The sequence below is a fragment of the Oncorhynchus masou genome, chromosome 10 (assembly GCF_036934945.1).
Source record: "Oncorhynchus masou masou isolate Uvic2021 chromosome 10, UVic_Omas_1.1, whole genome shotgun sequence".
Lineage (NCBI taxonomy): Eukaryota > Metazoa > Chordata > Actinopteri > Salmoniformes > Salmonidae > Oncorhynchus > Oncorhynchus masou.
Window position 1 is genome coordinate 2,098,262 of NC_088221.1, and position 15,747 is coordinate 2,114,008.

The 15,747-nt window shown below is 45.9% G+C and overlaps 1 protein-coding gene across 2 annotated transcripts in view; it reads left to right on the forward strand.

Annotated features, from left to right (window-relative positions):
• Positions 1–15,747, forward strand: part of dachd (dachshund d) — a 331,847-nt gene that overhangs the window by 303,676 nt on the left and 12,424 nt on the right. For both annotated transcript variants that reach the window (XM_064975650.1, XM_064975651.1), the window contains exons 9-10: positions 7,322–7,465; positions 13,801–13,869. In XM_064975650.1, the coding sequence (XP_064831722.1) occupies positions 7,322–7,465; positions 13,801–13,869 (213 nt within the window). The remainder of the gene's footprint in view (positions 1–7,321; positions 7,466–13,800; positions 13,870–15,747) is intronic.

The window sequence follows — 15,747 nt, forward strand, 5'->3', positions numbered from 1 at the left end:
GGCCCGAAGCATCCAGTGATGATCCATGGCACAAAGCCTCTAGTGATGATCCATGACACGAAGAACCCAGTGATGATCCATGGCCCGGAGCCTGTAGTGATGATCCATGGCACGAAGCCTCCAGTGATGATCCATGACACGAAGCCTCCAGTGATAATCCATGGCCCGAAGCCTCAATTGAGGACCCATGGCCCGTAGCCTGCAGTGAAGATCCAGGGTACGCAGCCTCCAGCGACGGTCTCCCGTCCGGAGCCTCCAGCAACCGTCCCTAGTCCGGAGCCTCCAGCAACTGTCCCTAGTCCGGAGCCTGCAGCAACGGTCCCCAGTCAGTAGCCTGCAGCGACGGTCCCCAATCCGGAGCCTGCAGCGACGGTCCCCAGTCCGGAGCCTGCAGTGAGTGTCCCCAGGCCAGAGCCTCCAGTGACGGTCCCCAGTCAAGAGCTTGCAGCGACGATCTACGGCCCGGAGGTCCCGGCAACAACCCCTACACCGGAGGCGCCACCAAAAGGGGGGAAGCCTAAAGCGGAGCGGGGGCACCGGAGCCCCCACTGAGAGTAGATGCCCATCCGGACCCTCCCCTATAGGTTCAGGTTTGCGGCCAGAGTCCGCACCTTTGGGGAAGGTATTGTCACACCCTGACCCAAAGGTCAGGCTCAACACACGTTGAATATGGCCAGCGTCAGTAAACGTCTGCCAAAAGCATAATGAAATTGTTGACAACAGAGCTGGTTGTTTTCATGTTATCCAGAGATAAACAAATGATCGGCCAGAACGTCAAGTGTGCGCTCTGAGAGCGAAACGTTATGGGTGGGGCTAAGTCTTAAGAGGGTGTGAACGATGCTGAATGGGTGTAGACAACGAAGAGCTCTTAACTAGGTACCAAAACATTCAAAGTGGATTTTCTCAAAAGTGAGTTTACAAATTTGATCAACTTTCAAAGCAGAATTACTTTCCCATTTTTCCTCAAATGCAGTGTGTGCTCTACCATTTTGTAGATCTGGGTCTCTACTTTTATCCAATGTAAAAAAAAACACCTTTTCACATTTTTCTACATAAGACCGAATCCAGCTGTTGAGTCACAAATAAAATAAGTGTGTAATTCTTATGTTATTTTTTCACTCAGGTTTCCTTTATTTAATAGTAAGTATTGGTTGTAGATCTGATAACATTCAGTATCAAAAATATGCAAAAGTATAGAAAATTAGAAAGGCTGCAAATAGTTTTTCACGGCATTGCACCATTTTAAGATCATAACTAGAATGGATCAATACAATAGAATGGTCTGCCCTTTTCTTCATTCACTACTGGTGATTACATAATTATGCATCGTTCTCTTCCCCTCGCTCATCAACTCCCCCATACTCGCCTTTCTCCCCATCATACTTTACTTCATTTATTTCATCCATTGTTATATGTGTGAAATTAGTTTCGGTGTAGTTTAGGTTCAGTTTCGAGGACTGCAATTTCAACTGTCTGAAGGAAGGAGTAGAGCAGGTCCTACTGTTGGGAGGAGGAGCAACGAGGAAAAACCATTATAACCTCCTAAAACTGGTTAGAACTCCAGTTCTGTTTGTGATATTACGATTCTAACACCGACAGTGCGTTAAATAGACTTATTTAGGGTAAGTCAAGGGCGGAGGGGGTAGCTAAATAAATAAATAAAAATCATGAGCAGTCAAAATTACTGCTTTAGCGGTTCTAGTGTTAACCAGCTAAACAGCTGCTCTTAGCAAAATTATATTTGGAGGTAACTTTTTAGCTCATTATAATGTGGGTAGGTCAAAATAGTGAAAAACTACCAAATCTATTAATTTTAAAATGTTGATTACTTCTCCTCGCCATTATCATTCAGCTGATGATAAGACAAGACGTGAAATTGTTGGGGGTCTAATGCAATCCCTGGGCAAGAAAAGGTTGAAGACTCCTGCACTACACAATATGCACATAGTACAGTTCATGAACCTACATATAGAATCCAAATGAAAATAAATTGAACGTGTCCTAAATGGCACCATATTCCCTATGTAGTGCACTACTTTTGACTGGGTCCATAGGGTACCATTTTGGACACAGCCCTTGAAATGCAATTGAGTGCATGTTTCAGAGCTTATTAAAACAGTTTAACACACATATCTAAATAATGAACAGGGTCATATGGTACATACATAAAAAAACTGCTGTATGTTTCTATGTCACTGCTTCCAATGAACGAACCACTTAGTATAGTTCCCCACAACAGCGAGAGATCAGATGATTATGGATCCATATTGAATTATAGAAATGAATGATTCATCGTCATTCTAAGCATTAGTGACACAAATAGAACTTAAGTTAACACGTTTGTGTTTTATCAAGCTCTGCAACAGTTTAATCAAGTACTTTATTATTTAATGAGCCAATTTCATAAAAACAAGCTTAGAAATTAGCTCATTTTCTTTAAGTTCCCTCCAGCAGTTGGCTGATTTGAGTTCAACATAGTTTGCTAATTCAGGCAGTCTTATTTCCAGCAATCAAATCAAATTGTATTTGTCACATGCTCCGAATATAACAGGTGTAGTAGACCTTACCGTGAATATGCTTACTTACAAGTCCTTAACAAACAGTGCAGATCAAGAAATAGAGTTAATAAAATATCTACTAAATAAACTAAAGTAAAAAAACAAAAAACAATCAATAGGTAACACAATACATTTACTTAACAATAACGAGGCTATATACAGGGGGCACCGGTACTGAGTATATGTGCGGGTGTACAGGTTAGTCGAGGGCATTTGTAAAGTGACTATGCATAGGTAATAAACAGCGAGTAGTAGCAGTGTAAAAACAAAGGGGGGTGTTCAATGTAAATAGTCCGTGTGGCCATTTGATTTGTTTAATTGTTGAGCAGTCTTGGCTTGGGGGTAGAAGCTGTTAAGGAGCCTTTTGCATGCGGTAGCAGAGAGAACAATGTATGACTTGGGTGACTGGAGTCTTTGACAATTGTTGGGCTTTCCTCTGACACCTCCTTGTATATATGTCCTGGATGTCAGGAAGCTTGGACCCAGTGATGTACAGGACCATACGCACTACCATCTATAGCACCTTCCGGTAAAATGCCAAGCACTTGCCATACCAGGCGGTAATGCAACCGGTCAGGATGCTCTCGATGGTGCAGCTGTAGAACTTTTTGAGGATCTGGGAACCCATACCAAATCTCTTCACTCTCTTGAGGGGAAAAGGTGTTGTCGTCCCCTCTTCACAACTGTCTTGGTGTGTTTGGACCATGATACTTTGTTGGTGATGTGGACACTTGAACTTGAAACTCTCGACCTGCTCCACTTCAGCCCTGTCGATGTTAATTGGGATGGGGGTCTGTTCGGTTAGTCCATGATCAGCTCCTTTGTCTTGCTCACAGTGAGAGAGAGGTTATTGTCCTGGCCCACACTGCCAGGTCTCTGACCTCCTCCCTATACGCTATCTCATCGTTGTCGGTGATCTGGCTTACCACTATTGTGTCGTCAGCAAACTTAATGATTGTGCTGGAGTCGTGCTTGGCCACACAGTCGTGGGCGAACAGGGAGTACAGGAGGGCACTAAGCACGCACCCCTGAAGGGCTCTAGTGTTGAAGATCAGCGTTGTTGTTTCTTACCCTTACCACCTGGGGATGGCCCGCCAGGAAGTTCAGGATCCAGTTGCAGAGGGAGGTGTTTAGTCCCAGGGCGCTATGGTGCTGAACGCTGAGCTGTAGTAAATTAACAGCATACTCACATAGGTGTTCCTTTTGTCCAGGTGGGAAACGGCAGTGTGGAGTGCGATTGAGATTGCGTCATCTGTGGATCTGTTAGGGCGGTATGCGAATTGGAGTGAATCTAGGGTTTCTGGGATGATGGTGTTGAGCCGTAACCAGCCTTTCAAAGCACTTCATGGCTACCGACGTGAGTGCTATGGGGTGGTAATAATTTAGCTGGGTTACCTTAGTGTTCTTTTGCACTATGGTGGTCTGTTTGAAACATTTAGGTATGACTTGGCCAGGGAGAGGTTGTAAATGTCAGTGAAGACACTTGCCAGTTGCTCCGCGCATGCTTTGAGTACATGTTCTGGTAATTTGTCTAGCCCAATGGCTTTGTGAATGTTGACCTGTAAAAAGTTCTTGCTCACATCGGCTACGTAGTTCGTGATCATACAGTAGTCCGGAACAGCTGGTGCTCTCATGCATGCTACAGTGTTGCTTGCCTAGAAGCGAGCATGAAAGGCATTTAGCTCGTCTGGTAGCCTCGCGTCACTGGGCAGCTCGCAGCTGCGTTTCCCTTTGTAGTCCATAATAGTTTTCAAGCACTGCCACATCAGACGAGTGTCAGAGCCGGTGTAATAGGATTCAATCTTAGTCCAGTATTGACGCTTTGCCTGGGTGATGGTTTGTCTGAGGGCATAGCGGGATTTCTTTTAAGCGACTGGATTAGTGTCCCACTCCTTGAAAGTGGAAGCTCTAGCCTTTAGCTATGCGAGGATGTTGCCTGTAATCCGTGGCTTTTGGTTGGGGAATGTACGTACAGTCACTGTGGGGACAATGTCATCGATGCACTTATTGATGAAGCCAGTGACTGATGTGGTGTACTTCTCAATGCCATCGGAAGAACCCCATAACATTTTCCAGTCTGTGCTAGCAAAATAGTCCTTTAGCTTAGCATCTGCTTCATCTGACCACTTTTTTATTGGCCGGGTCACTGGTGCTTGCTGCTTTAATTTTTGATGTAAACTGGATAGAATTATGGTCAGATTTGCCAAATGGAGGGCGAGGGAGAGCTTTGTACATGTCTCTGTGTGTGGAGTTAAGGTGATGTAGAGTTTTTTCCTGCTTGCACATCTTGCACATTTAACATGGTGGTTGAAATTTGGTAAAGCAGATTTAAGTTTTCCTGCATTAAAGTCCCCGGCCACTAGGAGCACCGCCTCTGGGTGAGCATTTTCCTGTTTGCTTATGGCGGTATACAGCTCATTCAATGCTGTCTCAGTGCCAGCATCAGTCTGTGGTGGTATGTAGACAGCTACGAGAAATACAGATGAAAACTCTCTCGGTAGATAGTGTGGTCTACAGTTTATCATGAGATACTCTACCTCAGGCGAGCAAAACGTCAAGACTTCCTTAGATATGTTGCACCAGCTGTTGTTTACAAACCAGAGGCTGCTGTTCTATCCTGCCAACACAGTGTATAACCTGCCAGCTGTATGTTATTTATGTCGTCGTTCAGCCACGACTCGGTAAAAGATAATATATTACCGTTTTTAATGTCCCGTTGGTAGTTTAATTTTGCTCGTAGGTCATCGATTATATTTTCCAATGATTCCACGTTGGCCAATACAACAGATGGCAGTGGGGGTTTACTTGCTCACCTACAAATTCTCAGAAGGTAGCCGACATCCACCTCCTTTTTCCCCGTCTTCTCTTCACGCTAATGTCGGGGATTTGGGCCTGTTCCCGGGAAAGCAGTATATCCTTCACGTCGGACTCGTTAACCTCTTGAAACTCTAGGGGCGCTATATCATTTTTTGATAAAAAGACGTGCCCGTTTTAAGCGCAATATTTTGTCACAAAAAGATGCTCGACTATGCATATAATTGATAGCTTTGGAAAGAAAACACTGACGTTTCCAGAACTCTGTGCGTGCCCTAGAACGTGAGCTACAGGCAAAACCAAGATGAAACGGCATCCAGGAAATCAGCAGGATTTTTGAGGCTCCGTTTTCCATTGTCTCCTTATATGGCTGTGAATGCGAGAGGAATGAGCCTGCCCTTTCTGTCGTTTCCCCAAGGTGTCTGCAGCATTGTGACGTATTTGTAGGCATATCATTGGAAGATTGACCATAAGAGACCACATTTACCAGGTGTCCGCCCGGTGTCCTGCGCCGAAATTGGTGCGCAAACCTCAGCTGCAAGTATTTTTCCATGGAATTCAGAGAAGAAAGCAGGCTTCCACGAACGATATATCAATGAAGAGATATGTGAAAAAACACCTTGAGGATTGATTCCAAACAACGTTTGCCATGTTTCGGTCGATATTATGGAATTAATTCGGAAAAAGTTTGACGTTGTTGGTGACTGAATTTTCGGTTCGTTTCGGTAGCCAAATGTGATGTACAAAACGGAGCGATTTCTCCTACACAAAGATTCTTTCAGGAAAAACTGAACATTTGCTATGTAACTGAGAGTCTCCTCATTGAAAACATCCGAAGCTCTTCAAAGGTAAATGATTTTATTTATTTGGTTATCTGGTTTTTGTGAAAATGTTGCGTGCTAAATGCTACTCAAAATGCTAAGCTAGCTTAGCATACTCTTACACAAATTAGTGAATTGCTATGGTTCAAAAGCATATTTTGAAAATCTGAGATGACAGTGTTGTTAAGAAAAGGCTAAGCTTGAGAGCAGGCGCATTATTTTCATTTTATTTGCGATTTTCAGAAATCGTTAACGTTACGTTATGCTAATGAGCTTGAGGCTATAACTGGATACAGGTTTTTTTCATAGCCAAACGTGAACAAAACGGAGTGATTTGTCCTACACAAATAATATTTTTTTGAAAAACTGAACATTTGCTATCTAACTGAGAGTCTCCTCATTGAAAACATCTGAAGTTCTTCAAAGGTAAATGATTTTATTTGAATGATTTTCTTGTTTTTGTGAAAATGTTGCTGGCTGAATTCTAGGCTTATAGCTAAGTTAGCAATCAATATTCTTACACAAATGCTTGTTTAGCTATGGTTGAAAAGCATATTTTGAAAATCTGAGATGACAGTGTTGTTAACAAAAGTCTAAGCTTGAGAGCAAATATATTTATTTCATTTCATTTGCGATTTTCATGAATAGTTAACGTTGCGTTATGCTAATGAGCTTGAGGCTATAAATAGAATCCCGGATCCGGGATTGCGCGACGCAACAGGTTAAAGGAAGTTCGTGGTGAGTAATCACTGTTCTGATGTCCAGAAGTTATTTTTGGTCATAAGAGACGGTAGCAGAAACATTATGTACAAAATAAGCTAAAAAAATAAGTTCCAAACAAACAAAATAACACAGTTGGTTAGGAGCATGTAAACCGTCAGCCATCCTCTCCGACACCATTCTAATTGCAGGAAATTAACTTTTGACCAAAAATGTTTCTCTCCGCCGTCAGGTGGGGGGCCCCCAAAGGCTTGAGCCGGCCCTAAAATGTTTATCTTGTCTCTCACCACACTTGCCACTTGCCAAGTCATTGTAAATAACCATTTATTCCTAATTGATATGCTTAGATAGAAAACGATTAAATAACATTTATTTGATATATTTATCCTCTTCTCTCTTTCCCCTCAGCAATAATCCAGAAGCGTTTGAAGAAGGAGAAGAAGGCTAAGAGGAAACTGCAGGAGGCTCTGGAGTATGAGTCGAAGAGGAGGGAGCAGGCCGAACACTGCATCAAACAGCCGTCACCCTCAGAGAGCCTGCGCTCAGTCAATGGTTAGGGTTGTTTTTTATTTTCTGTTTCACTCTACTTTCATGTTGTCAAGGCTCAGGAGAAGACCCAGACACAGACAGTTTTGAAGTAACCAAAGTTTATTACAAAAACAGGGGGGCAGGCAAACGACAGGTCAAGGGCTTCCAGAGGTCTATAGTCCAAAGTAGAGTCCGAAAGGTACAGAACGGCAGGCAGGCACAGGGTAGGCAGACTTCAGTAATCCAGGGTGATGTGACAAGGTACAGAACCAGAACGACACGCAGGCTAAGGGTCAGGGCAGGCAGACTGGTCAAAAATTGGGAAAGCTAGAAAACAGGAACTAGAGACAGAAAGGAGCACGGGAAAAATGCTAATAGGCTTGACGTATCAAGATGAACTAGCAACAGACAAACAGAAAACACAGCGACTGTGATAATGAGTGATAATGAGGAAAATGGGTGACACCTGGAGGGGGGTGGAGACAAGCACAAAGACAGGTGAACAAGTTGTGATAGTACCCGCCCCCCCTCTAAGGGTGCTACCTGGCGTCCTAACTGGGCGCATACCTGGTTGACCAGGGTGATGAGGCCTGGGTGGGTCCAGGATGTTCCTAGCGGGGACCCAGCACCTCTCCTCTGGGCCATAACCCTCCCAGTCAACCAGGTACTGGAATCCCCTGCCTAGTGGTCGAACCTTCAGGAAGCGCCTCACCGTGTACGCCGGTTGACCGTCGATGAGACGGGGAAGAGGGGTGGACCTAGAAACAGGAGACATAGGGCTGTGAGACATATGTGAGGTTTAATCCTGGACACATGAAAAGTCGGATGTATATGGAGTGTACAGGGCAACAGAAGATGAACAAATTTCTAAAGTTTGCAGGAATCCACCCGGAGGGGCAGGTCTCGAGCGGACAGCCATACCCTCTGCCCGACAAGATACCGGGGAGCCGGGGTCCGGTGGCAGTCCACTTGTCATCGATACCTGTAGGTGGTCTTGAGAAAAACCGACTGGGCTCTCTTCCAGGTACGGCGACAGCGGCAGACAAACATCTGGGCCGAGAGTACATCGACCTCTTCCGCATGCAGGGGGGAGAGCGGGGGCTGATAACCCTTTGAACACTCGAAAGACGAGAGCCCAGCGGCAGAGCAGGTGAGGGTGTTGCAGGCATATTCAACCCACACTAGTTGCTGGATCCAGATGGTGGGGTTGGCGGAGACAAGGCAGCAAAGAGTCATCGCCAGGTCTTGATTGCTCGCTTCTAATGCCCGTTGGACTGAGGGTAGAACCGATGACTCAATGAGCGTTCAGAACGCCTTCCAGAAGTGGGATGAGAACTGAGGCTCCTGGTTGGAGACCTTTTCCACCGGGAGTCCATGGATCCGGAAGACGTGCTGCATCATGAGCTAGGCCGTAGTGAGCCCACTCAAGGACCGAGGAGTGGACAGTGTCAGGAACAAACATCCGGTTATCTGCCCCCCCCGGGTACAGCTGGGAATGCTGCGCCCAATGACCTGCTTCCCTATTCCCCAGCTGAGTGCCGTTGCCATATTCTTGGATCCTGGTCAGTAGGAGAGGGAGAAGTTAAACCGGGTGAAAAGGAGGGCCCACCTAGCTTGCCTGGAATTGAGACGCTTGGCGGTGCGGAGATATTCTAGGTTCTTGTGATCCATCCACACAATGAACGGATGTTCCGCCCACTCCAAACAGTGTCTCCACTCCTCCAACGCCATCTTCACTGCGAGAAGCTCACGATTTCCCACATTGTAATGGAAGCCAGGGTGCTGCAGCCACGGATAAAGTGCCGATAAAAGTTGGCAAGTCCCAGGAAATCTTGCAGCTGCACTCTGGACATAGGCTGGGGTCAATCCACCACCACTCTCACCTTCCCGGGATCCATCTGTACATTCCCTGCAGCGATGATGTAACCAAGGAAGGGGATGGTGGAGCGATGCAATTCGCATTTCTCAGCTTTCACGAAAAGCTGATTCTCCAGAAGGTGCTGGAGGACCTGTCGGACGTGGAGCACGTGTTCTTAGGCTGAGTGGGAGAAAATAAGGACGTCGTCAACGTAGACGAAGACGAACTGGTTCAACATGTCGCAGAGAATGTCATTGACCAGGGCCTGGAACACAGCTGGGGCATTGGAAAGGCCAAATGGCATGACCAGATACTCGTTGTGACTGCTGGCTATGTTGAAGGCAGTCTTCCACTTGTCCCCCTCCCATTATCCGCACCAGGTGGTAGGCATCCGCAGGTCCAACTTGGAGATAACGGTGGCACCCTGGAGCTGCTCGAAGGCCAAGGTGATGAGTGGTAGCGGGTAGCGGTTCTTCACCGTGATGTCATTGAGGCCCCGGTAATCGATGCACCGGCGCAGGGTTTTGTCCTTGTTCTTCACAAAGAGAACCCTGCGCCTGCGGGGGAGGCGAAAGAACGGATACACCCTGCAGCTAGGGAGTCCTCGATGTAGGTCTCCATAGCCTTGGTCTCCGGACTGGACAGAGAGTACAGTCGTCCCCGGGGCAGTGTGGTGCCTGAAGGAAGGTTGATTCCAAAATCATAGGGTCGGTGCGGAGGAAGTGAAGTGACCCGGGCCTTACTGAAAACCTCCCGGAGGTCCTGGTACTCAGCGGGAATGGGGAAGATGTCCTGGGGCAGGTTATGCTGACTTCAGGCAATGGGCATGGCAGTACAGTCAATAAGGGGATTGTGTCGCTGGAGCCAAGAGAATCCCAATACCACGGGAACCTGAGGAGACTTAATTAAAAAATATATATTTCACCTTTATTGAACTAGTCAAGTCAGTTAAGAACAAATTCTTATTTACAATGACGGCCTACTGGGGAACAGTGGGTTAACTGCCTTGTTCAGCGGAAGAACGACCAATTTTTTTTACCATCCAGAAACCTTTCGGTTATTGTCCCAACACTCTAACCACTAGGCTACATGCCACCCCAATAATTAGCATGAATTGGATAGCCTCGCTGTGGTTCCCCTGACACTCGTAGGTTGATAGGAGTGGTATTGTGGGTGACCCAGCTTATAGAGCGCACATCCAGCGCTCTAACATCCATGGGAATGGAGAGGGGCTTAGTGGGGATGCCCAGCTCGGACACTAGGGTAGCGTCCATAAAACTCTCATCGGCCCCAGAGTCGATGAGTCCCCGGAGAGATTTTGACTGGTTCCCCCACAGCAGGATGGCATGGAAAGGGTGTGAGTAAGGGGAGAGTAAATATTCTCCGTATGGCCCACCAGACTACTTGTCCCCTACTGGTGAGCCTGGTCTTTTACTGGACATGAGGACACAAAATGAACAGTAATGCCGCAATACAGGCAACTCTTCGTGTGAAGCCAGTGTAGACATTCAGCTGGGGACAGCCTATCTCTGCCTAGTTGCATTGGCTGAGGAAGAGGTAATTCGGCAGACTTCGGAGACAGGCAACGGAGACGTTGGGACTTCCGGGAGGCAATGTGGAATCCTTGGGCGGGCAAGTGGAATCAAACCCCCTCTCCTTCCTGCATTCCCGTAGCCGCCCATCGATGGTCAAGGATGGTCAAGGCAATGAGCGAGTCGATATCCGTCGGTAGTTCCCGGGCTGCTAGTTTGGCCATAACCTCCTCCGATACTCCTTGCAGGAACGTGTCGAACAGTAATTACGGATTCCAGACACTCTCAGATGCAAACAAATGGAAAAAGTCTGTCACACTGCAGGAGTCTTGCCAAGGCTGGTGTAACTTCCGGGCAGCCACTCCCCGGACAATTGAGTATCAAAAACCTTCTTCACCTCCGCCACAAACTTTTCCAGACTGAAGCATATGGCCGACTGCTGTTCCCAAACGGCCATAGCCCAGGCAAGAGCACTCCCGGACATCAGCGTGATGAAGTACACTATCTTCGAGAGGTCCAAGGGGAAGGAGGAGGGCTGTAGCTCAATGATGAGAGAACTCTGCGCAAGAAACGCTCAACAGGTTCCTGACTTTCCAGCGAAGCGGGGCTCTCGGGAAGCCAGGTGGCCAGGGAGGTCGCGCTGCTAACAGCCAGGTTACTGAGGAGATGGGAGGTTACCGTTGTTGTGGGCTGCCTGACAAACAACCAGCAGAATTGCTCCAGCAAAGTGTCCAACGCGTCATGGTCTGGAACCCATCCATAAGACCACGAAGCAACGCTTGGTGGCTCCTTGGGAGGAAACGGCGTTGCAGAGGTGGTCCAAGTCTGCTGGCTTCGTCATGGCCAGTTCAGAGTGGTATGACAAGGTAGTAGAATGGTCAAAAAACAGGAAATCTAGAAAATAGGAACTAGAGACAGAAGGGAGCACGGGTGAAAACGTTGGTATGCTTGATGAAACAAAACTAACTGGCAACAGACAAACAGAGAACACAAGTATAAATATACTGGGGATAATGTGGAAGATGGGTGACACTTGGAGTGGGGTAGAGACAAGCACAAAGACAGGTGAAACAGATCAGGGTGTGGCATATTTGTATGCTTTCTGTTTTTCACTGTTTGCAGCAAAGAAATGTGCTTCTTCTTGGGATCATAGAGTATTGTACTGTACTGTCCTGTCCTGTCCTGTACTGTGCTCTACTGCTCTCCTCTTTTCTTCTTTCCTTTGTTTTGAGTGCTAGCTAAAGACAATATATCGCAGTTACACTCAATCACAGTGTTGTGCTAATAATTCATAGTGTTATAGGTTATTGTCTTTACATATAACATAAGTTATATCAAGCTAAATCATGATTCAGCAATCTGACTGATCATTCAATGTCTTATTGTATTTTTCACTTACAGGAAATTTAGTTTTTAAGTGAAAGCTTTTAGTGTGGCTGGTCCATGTGAATAGTGTTTAAAGTGGAATGGACAACATTTTAACTACTTTGCAGATATGAAACTAACAGACAATCATAATATCAGTCAAAAATATCAAATTCCCAGTTTATGGTTCAAAACAAACATTATAAGAGGTTTTAAATAGGTTCTATTTGACTTCAAAATTCCATGACGTACAGTAAGGCATTGTTGGCAGAATATATGGATTCAGTTCATTGCATGATTAATATAATTAACCAATACATTTCGTAAAGTTATATTGCTATCATGTTGTAAATCACAGCTGGCCTGGCACATTGTTTGCTGCTTCCACCCATTCGGGATGCACTGTTTCAGTTTAAATGACTCAATATTTTGAACTTAAACAGATGACTAAGGCTGGAAATGTCAATACAATCAAACTAGCAAGGGCAATGATCACAAGTCAGTCATAATGTTGTCAATAGGCCAGTGCACATGTCAAACACAAGGCCCGCTGGGCCGCATAGCACACACTAGCGAATATAAATAAGTCAACAGTTAAGTCATCTACTTTATGAAATTACAGCCTGATGTGCACACATTGGTGAATTCAACTTAAATTGCATTGCATTTGAGCAGTAGCCTAGGCTGGCTACTCAACTACAATTCATTTTGAATGCACCATACAGCAATGCTGTGTTCAACCGCACTGGTGATCCAGGCAGTGCTCCCTCCTCAAAAAATCTCTCTTTTGTTAATATAAATGTTAAAATGCTATATACAGCATCTTATGCGTTTGGACAACTCATGGACACTGCAGTAAATAAAACCTAATAAAAACATCTGTCATGTCCAGGACCGGACTCTACACAGGTCAGTGCGCCATAGCCAATCAGAGCTACAGTAGGTCGATATGCAAATGAGCCATTTGTCACATGGGCCTGCCATCATTCACTTTGAACTGGACTCTGTGATTACAGGCAGGAGCAACCGCACAACTTTAGATCATCAGAACACATTCACCAAAAGCAACCAAATACACCTGAATGGGTTTCTGCAAATATTTTAACACCATGTAAGTGCTCTTACATTGTGAAACTTCACAGTCCTATTGATCAAACAACCATGAAAAGGCAGGCTATCTCTCCCTCAGTTGCATATGCACATCAGCAACAAAAAAACAACTAATGCTAGCCAGAGCGAGATGAGATAAAATATAATACGGGAACATTAGATTAACCCTCTAAACCTTTTTCAGCTATTTGGCCATCAACATTGCACTGATAAACAATGGAGAATAGTAGCCGGACGCTTTCCCACTCTATATTGCTATATAATCTTCACAAATTCCGTTCCCAAACATTCTATGAATATATGAAAACGGGAAAATGACCATGTCTAAGTGCTCGCTTCTCAGAAAATGTAAAATTTAAAAAAATAAAAAAAATAAAAAAAATCATATTATTCCTGGGGGTGTATATGAACATATTTTAATAAGGTTTCATGTTGCTAAAACACTGTCAGTTCCACTTTAACAGTGGTTGTGTTCTGTCCCTCTGCTGTCCCAGACTCACTGACCCCAGAGATGGAGAGTGACCGCAGCACTGGAAGAACAGATGCTGAGAGGGCAATACAAGGTACATGAACCTGATATCTCACTCTCTCTCCTCTCTCCTCTCTCTCTGAGCATTAGTGTTAACTCTGCCTGCTGTTGAAGTGTACAGCTTGCCATCTGGGCCACAGCACTGGGGAGGGGGGGACATTAATCACTTGTTTGTTTGCCTTGTGGGGTCTTGGATATGAAGTGGAGGGTGGTGATAACCTCTGAAGACTGCATCCCAGTCTGTTTGTTTGTCTTGTGGGGTCTTGGATATGAAGTGGAGGGTGGTGATAACCTCTGAAGACTGCATCCCAGTCTGTTTGTTTGCCTTGTGGGGTCTTGGATATGAAGTGGAGGGTGGTGATAACCTCTGAAGACTGCATCCCAGTCTGTTTGTTTGCCTTGTGGGGTCTAGGATATGAAGTGGAGGGTGGTGATGACCTCTGAAGACTGCATCCCAGTCTGTTTGTTTGTTTGTCTTGTGGGGTCTTGGATATGAAGTGGAGGGTGGTGATAACCTCTGAAGACTGCATCCCAGTCTGTTTGTTTGTCTTGTGGGGTCTTGGATATGAAGTGGAGGGTGGTGATAACCTCTATAGACTGCCTCCCAGTCTGTTTGTTTGCCTTGTGGGGTCTTGGATGTGAAGTGGAGGGTGGTGATAACCTCTATAGACTGCCTCCCAGTCTGTTTGTTTGCCTTGTGGGGTCTTGGATGTGAAGTGGAGGGTGGTGATAACCTCTATAGACTGCCTCCCAGTCTGTTTGTTTGCCTTGTGGGGTCTTGGATGTGAAGTGGAGGGTGGTGATAACCTCTATAGACTGCCTCCCAGTCTGTTTGTTTGCCTTGTGGGGTCTTGGATGTGAAGTGGAGGGTGGTGATAACCTCTATAGACTGCCTCCCAGTCTGTTTGTTTGCCTTGTGGGGTCTTGGATGTGAAGTGGAGGGTGGTGATAACCTCTATAGACTGCCTCCCAGTCTGTTTGTTTGCCTTGTGGGGTCTTGGATGTGAAGTGGAGGGTGGTGATAACCTCTATAGACTGCATCCCAGTCTGTTTGTTTGCCTTGTGGGGTCTTGGATATGAAGTGGAGGGTGGTGATGACCTCTGAAGACTGCATCCCAGTCTGTTTGTTTGCCTTGTGGGGTCTTGGATATGAAGTGGAGGGTGGTGATAACCTCTATAGACTGCCTCCCAGTCTGTTTGTTTGCCTTGTGGGGTCTAGGATATGAAGTGGAGGGTGGTGATGACCTCTGAAGACTGCATCCCAGTCTGTTTGTTTGCCTTGTGGGGTCTTGGATATGAAGTGGAGGGTGGTGATAACCTCTATAGACTGCCTCCCAGTCTGTTTGTTTGCCTTGTGGGGTCTTGGATATGAAGTGGAGGGTGGTGATGACCTCTATAGACTGCCTCCCAGTCTGTTTGTTTGCCTTGTGGGGTCTAGGATATGAAGTGGAGGGTGGTGATAACCTCTGAAGACTGCATCCCAGTCTGTTTGTTTGCCTTGTGGGGTCTAGGATATGAAGTGGAGGGTGGTGATAACCTCTGAAGACTGCATCCCAGTCTGTTTGTTTGCCTTGTGGGGTCTTGGATATGAAGTGGTGGGTGGTGATAACCTCTGAAGACTGCATCCCAGTCTGTTTGTTTGCCTTGTGGGGTCTAGGATATGAAGTGGATGGTGGTGATAACCTCTGAAGACTGCATCCCAGTCTGTTTGTTTGCCTTGTGGGGTCTTGGATATGAAGTGGTGGGTGGTGATAACCTCTGAAGACTGCATCCCAGTCTGTTTGTTTGCCTTGTGGGGTCTAGGATATGAAGTGGAGGGTGGTGATGACCTCTATAGACTGCATCCCAGTCTGTTTGTTTGCCTTGTGGGGTCTAGGATATGAAGTGGAGGGTGGTGATAACCTCTATAGAC